Raw genomic sequence first — 6253 nt, 5'->3', positions numbered from 1 at the left:
CACATCAATGTCACACATTCACAAAGTGCAAGCCTGAGTTCAGCAACGCCAACGTGGACTTCTAAAGGTTTTCGATCTGATGTAGATACTGTAGAATGTGGGCTTTTCTTTTCGAAAAGGTATGTGCTTGGTATTTGTAGGTGTTAGACTTCAAAAGACAAAGAAAAAAACAAGTCTGTTTGGTGACTGAACGTTTTTAGTGAATGGATTAGTAAGGCATGCCATGTAAATTATTTTATAATTGTATATGTCCAGCATCTTTTGAATAAAACGTTTGTTGCCAAAAAATAAGTGTCTTCTCAACTCTGTCTATCTGAAGAATCTTTTAAGACTGTAGTGAGTGAAGTAAAGACATTACTGATTGGTACACTATGTACGATACTGCTCCCAAGTGGCCAAAGTGCGCACATTGCGTTATTTGTGTTAATTCTTTTTAATAAAGCACGGAAATAAGTTTTTTTTTTCTTTTTTTTTTGTTTGTTTTTTGGAGTAGTATTTTTTGTTTGTGATTAAAAATTATTTTAAAAAATTAAATGGGTATCCCAAAAAACGGAGGAAAATCCATAATACAAAAAAAGACTGAAAAACAGTAGTCTAAAGAACAAAGCCTCACACAAAAAAAAAAAAAACTCTATAATTGCTCCACTGTGGCTTAGCCCACTGATTCGTTTTTGTGGGTGTAAACTATTTTTTGGGCGGATTAGGGGGCGAAAGCACTTATTGGAGTTGCATCTCTGTTTTTTAATATATTTTTAATATATATATATTTATATAAAATATTTATATAATAAATATATATATATATATATATATATATATATATATATATATATATATTAAATGCATCTATGCGGATTTGAGTTGAGACGTCATCAGCCGCTTCTCTGTCCGCGGTGCTGATCTCTAGTCACGTGACCCTTGCCTTTACTCCACATCCGCCTCGTCTCTATTGAATCCTTTCTTCTCTCTCTTTTTCTCCCTACCACCACCGAGCCGACACAAAGAAAACCGCTTGGCCTGCACTCTCGATTCAACTGTCAGACGAGATAGTTTGTCGCTTTCACCTCCATTCTCTTGCCTTGCCATCGCCATTTTCCTCCCCTCCATCCTTCCATCTATCCATCCAAGCGGTGCCATCATGGACAGCGACTACTTGGAGAACCCCCTTTACCGCGAGCTCAAACACTTTTGCAGGAAAGTCCAGGAGGCCTACAACGAGCTCAAGGAGGAACTGACACCCTACCGGGATGAACGTTTTTACAGGTACCCTGCTTACGTACAATACCATTTCGAACGCTGGTGACGTCATGTATTTAGATAGATAGATAGATAGATAGATAGATCATTCGGTGACCAGCCAAATATCGTTCTATATTATTATTATTATTATTATTATTATTATTATTAATAATAATAATAATAATACAGTGGACCCCCGATTTTCGCAGTGAATAGGGACCAGGAGGGGCCGGCAGTAGCAAAAATTCGCGTGTAAGTGATGTCAATTACAAATAGGTTTTTTGAACCAAAATAATTAAAAAAAAATGGATAAAGCGCCAAATAAGTGTTTTTCTCGAGAAATGGGGAGTGATTCACGCGCAAAAAAGATATATTGACAAATATTCAGCGAATCTGTGCAGATTACCCTCACCAAGTCAAACATATTTAAAACACAAGTTTTATTTCTTGACTTGAACACATCTTGAGATAATGCCATTGTAGTTATGTCTGTTATTAATATGCTCTATAAATAAAATAGAGTTGAGTTAAACCTATTTTTAATACGACAATAATCTCATTTAAAATTAGACATAAACATCAAATAAATATGTATCGAATAGGTGTTTGCGAATCAAAAATCCCAAACAAAACGGCTGACGTTGGAAGTTTTCACTTCCTGTTCCGCCCCTCTTTGAATGACGTCACACTAGTGTTTTCGCCCAGCTGGCTCATTGAACGCGGATGTAGTGTCACCCCCAAAGTGACTTTTCTTTGGAAAACGGCACAAATGGAGCCGTAAGTGTTACGTTACGCCTTTATCAATATGCTTATAAATGCAATAAACTAAGTTTGGATTTACCGTATGCTACAGGTTATGCATGCTAATGTGGGAAGCTAGCTGTGTTGACATATGTGTCGCGGATTTTGCAGGCTATTGGCTAATAATGTTGTTCTAATGGCGTCTTTTGTGTCTTTCAATTGTCTCCCGATGTAGACTGGCGCCCATGCGTCTCTACACTCTGTCCAAAAGACATTTCGTGTTGGTTTTCGTTGTCTTACTCGCTTGTTTCGGCCTCACAGTTTTAATTGGAATTGCAGGTATGTCTATTAAGAGTTGTTACTTTTACTCTGCGTCGTAAATTACTGTGAAATGTTTCTTGTAAAATGAACAACTTTTATTTTTTTCCCCTAATAGGTCCAAAGATTCTTTCTGAGCAGGTGTATAATGGGGACCAGTTCCTAGGCAAAAATGCCTCAGTCAAGGTAAAGTTAGAATGGTGACTAGTAACTAATTACCACGCAAAGTATTTCTACTTTATTGAAGTATTTCTATAGCAGTTTTGTGCATGCTCGCAGTAACATGAGGAAACCTAAAACATCTTAAAATAGGGATATTTTCCCTCCTTGCTCTTTCTTCCTTTTAAATATTCGTAATTAATTCTCAACGGCAAAGAAATAAATTTCTCGTTTCTATATTTTCAGACTGGGCCCTTCAATCTAAAATCTCCATCTCTGACTACATATAATCAGCAGTTGTGGCTCACCTGTGTGATTGAGGCGCAACACAGTAATGGTAAGAATAAGCAACTTTTTTTTTTCATTCCACAAACAAAATGCCACATAACATCCATCCAGCAATGCAGTTTTGGCGCTTGTGAATAATTTAAGGCCTGTGACAATTTCTCGCCATACAGCCAAGAATCTTAACAGCTGTCTTCATTTTGCGCCGCAGTGGGCGACTTCCAGCAGCCTTTCGAGATCAACGTGGGGCTCCAGGGCGTGATGCAGGACGCCAGCGTGACGCACATCAGCAGCGTCCGCAGCAAGTCGCGAACGCTGCATTGTGGCGCCGTGAGTGTCACTTAAAACCATTCCTGCAATAAACGTGTCATGACCAGCCTGAACTTATTCCAGAAATGCGACGAGATCATCGTGCTGCATTTGGGCTACCTCAACTACAACCAGTACCAGGTCACGGTCAGCTTCAGAGGCCTTGAAAACATCACGTACGATCTCAAGGTCAACTTTGTGGTAAGCTCGAACAAACCCGTTTATGATAACAACTCGGTTGACAGTTTAACAAGTCACGCGTGTGTTTAGTGGAAAACCTACAATCCCACCTTTTCCCAAGTGGAGATCTGGTTCCGCTTTGTCTTTGTGGTGCTCACCTTTATCGTGACGGTAAGCGAGCGTTTCTCCGTGCAGCTAATTTGACATTCTTCAAGCACAGCGGACATTTCAAACCTTCCTCTGCTTCTCTTTTACACTCAGTGTCTCTTTGCTCACTCGCTGAGGAAATTTTCCATGCGGGATTGGGGCATCGAGCAGAAGTGGATGGCCATCCTGATGCCTCTGTTGCTGCTCTACAACGGTAATTCTCTTTCTCATACCCTCCAATGACACTTTACAACTTTTTTTCCAACGAGAAAAGAACGAGCTCGACAGCCGGCTTGCGTGTTGCCTTCCAGATCCGTTTTTTCCGCTGTCCTTCCTGGTGAACAGCTGGTTTCCCGGCATGTTGGACGCCTTCTTCCAGGCTCTGTTCCTATGCGCCCTGCTGCTCTTCTGGCTCTGCGTCTTCCACGGCATTCGCGTTCAGGTGAAACCGCTGTCACGGCCACGCTTGGAAGGCTTTCGTCACCGCGTCGCGGAGTGTAAACGTGAGCGCCATTTGATGCCGCAGGGCGAGCGGAGATGCCTGACCTTCTACCTGCTCAAGTTGGTCATCGTGGGCCTTCTGTGGCTCTCGGCCGTCACGCTGGGAATCTGGCAGACGTGAGTTTTAACTGTCGGACTTTCACCGTCGGAATTATTAAGGGTACGACCATTATGACATTTTTTGGGGGGGGCCATGCCACTTTTCATAATTGGCAGACAGAAAATTCGGAGAACGGATTAAAACTCATTTGCTACCAGCCCAGGTAAAATAAATGTACTTTTTGACGTCGATATCCGTCAATGGCAATGAATGAGTTTTAATCTCTTATTAAAAAAAAAACAAAAAAACATAATAAATCACTTATTTTGGGGCCCGAAGTGCTTCCAGCAATGCAACAAAAATATGAATCACAAGCAGAACAATGCCAAGTATCGGGCGAGCGGTCGATATGACATCTTTTCTGCTTGTACGACTCACAGGGTCAATGAAATGCAAGACCCCACCTACCAGTACAAAGTGGACATCGAGAACTTTGAGGTGGGTCCAGTAATTGTCATTTTGACGCAATTGAAAAGTGTTTCCGCTTTAATCAAACGTTGCGTCCTCGCAGGGCATGAAGTTGTTCTTCCTGATTATCGTCGTCCTCTACACCCTCTACTTGATCTTCCTGATTGTGAGAGCCTGCTCGGAACTCAAGAACATGCCCTACTCAGGTTTCATGCCTCTCCGCAAGCAAAAAAAAAAAAAGTTAATCGCTGTTAAGTGCTCCATTGTTATTAATTTTGTGCGTGACTCATTTGCAGATCTGCGGCTCAAGTTCTTGACAGCGTTGACGTCTGTGGTCCTCGCTATTAGGTACGAGTGCGCCTTCTCGGTGCCTCCTGATTGGTTCAAAGTGGCCACGCCCAACTTTGTCTTTTCTGTCCTCAGCTTGGTTATCCTCTACCTGAGGTTCGGCGCCAAGGCGCTCCAGGACAATTTTGTGGCCGAGCTGTCCACTCACTACCAAAATTATATCCTTTCAACGTGACCGTGCAAACATGTTTTCATTTTTTTTGTCAACATGTCATCGTCCTTAACTCCAGACATACCGGCCGAGTTCTTGTCCTTCTACGGCCTGCTCAACTTTTACTTGTACACGTTAGCGTTTGTGTACTCTCCCTCCAAAAATGCTCTTTACGGTAAGTCGGAGGAATGAAAGAAAGGCTTTCATCGACGTAATCTGTCGATTGATCCATTTTGCTTTTATTCGTCAAGACTCGCAGTTGAAGGATAATCCCGCTTTCTCCATGTTGAACGACTCCGACGACGACGTCATCTACGGGTACGTAGGCTTCCTGCTTTTGGTGAGTGGCGTCCGCTTCCGATTTGCGTTTTAATGTTCCTTTGTCCTTTTCCAAAGGAGTGATTATGAAGGAATGCCTTTACAAAATGGACGTGCCATTAAAGCGACCGCCAACTTCCAGGATGAGAGCGATAGCGACTGATGTGGTTTAAAAAAAAAAAAAAAATATATCATGTGTATGTGTAAATAAGAAGTATTTTCACATTGATACTCTGCGAGTGTACATAAGTATATTTTTAAAACAGGACCACTTCTCCGGGATTGTACTGTATCGTAGTTCTACTGACATTTTTTTTTTTTTAATTTTTATTTTTCATGATTCGCACTTGTTCGCCCCATAGGAGTAATAGGGCCACTCTGGAAAGAAATGTACGTCAACCCAAACAAATGCGTCCGTCCAAATGTTAAGAGAGTAAAGTTGCAATTTTAGGATCATTCCGTTTCGACAAGACATTGCAAGAGGAAAGTGCTAATCTTACGAGAGTGTAGAAAGAAAATAAAACAAATGCATTTGCTAAAATTACGAGGGGGGAGGAAGCAAAATAGTCGGAATGTTCCAAGTTATCATATTAACATGAATAATTCAGATTTAACGCTTAACATTTACTGTAGCGTTTCTTGTCTTGTAATATTATTTTTTTTCCCTTGTAAATGAAGATTTGGGTGTAGTTCTAATTCTGTTCAGTGTGACCCTAAAACTCTTTTGGGACTTCCCACGTCAAACGATTGAAGTTACACGAAAAGTGCTAATATTTATTCTGGGATTTTTTTTTTTTTGGGGTTTGTTTTGTAAAGACGATGTCCGTTTTGTACGCTTTGTGTTTAACTACTGACGTCTTGACTGCTGCTGTGGTTGTCAGTGCAAGCTACTGTGTGACACAAAATTGACATCAAGTGTGCGCAAACGTCACATTGTGACGGTTAGGAAGTAAAAAATAACAAGGTGAACGCTTCATCCATGTACAGCAAAAGTGCCAAAGCTGCATTTTCAGGCCACATTTGTTACAAATCACAGCAGTAGTACCGTA

At 41.1% G+C, this 6253-nt stretch overlaps 1 protein-coding gene across 2 annotated transcripts; it reads left to right on the top strand.

Moving 5' to 3' along the window:
• Positions 1-894: 894 nt before the first annotated feature.
• tmem181 (transmembrane protein 181) lies at positions 895-5894 on the top strand. Of its 2 annotated transcripts, none has more exons than XM_088286416.1 (17): positions 895-1263; positions 2216-2319; positions 2417-2484; positions 2704-2794; positions 2954-3072; positions 3136-3252; positions 3322-3402; positions 3493-3592; positions 3690-3820; positions 3905-3996; positions 4360-4417; positions 4491-4593; positions 4684-4735; positions 4811-4893; positions 4972-5061; positions 5138-5204; positions 5283-5894. In XM_088286416.1, exons 1-17 carry the CDS (start codon positions 1139-1141, stop codon positions 5365-5367), a joined length of 1566 nt encoding a protein of 521 aa, XP_088142542.1. In that variant the 5' UTR covers positions 895-1138; the 3' UTR covers positions 5368-5894. The 2 variants fall into 2 exon arrangements, with proteins under 2 accessions (XP_088142542.1, XP_088142541.1); XM_088286415.1 differs by lacking the exon at positions 895-1263 and adding an exon at positions 1814-2016.
• The last annotated feature ends 359 nt before the right edge of the window (positions 5895-6253 follow it).

This window comes from Idiotropiscis lumnitzeri, chromosome 21 (assembly GCF_059441095.1).
Source record: "Idiotropiscis lumnitzeri isolate Australia: NSW breed Sydney's pygmy pipehorse chromosome 21, RoL_Ilum_1.0, whole genome shotgun sequence".
Classification (NCBI taxonomy): domain Eukaryota; kingdom Metazoa; phylum Chordata; class Actinopteri; order Syngnathiformes; family Syngnathidae; genus Idiotropiscis; species Idiotropiscis lumnitzeri.
This window is presented reverse-complemented; position numbering and strand designations above follow the sequence as displayed.

Coding starts and splice junctions, on each gene's coding strand:
- tmem181 (XM_088286415.1), top strand. CDS start 1,829: ATGTATCGAATAGGTGTTTGCGAATCAAAAATCCCAAACAAAACGGCT. Junction 5,062..5,137: donor CTCCAAAAATGCTCTTTACG/GTAAGTCGGAGG, acceptor TTATTCGTCAAG/ACTCGCAGTTGAAGGATAAT. Junction 5,205..5,282: donor GACGACGACGTCATCTACGG/GTACGTAGGCTT, acceptor CCTTTTCCAAAG/GAGTGATTATGAAGGAATGC.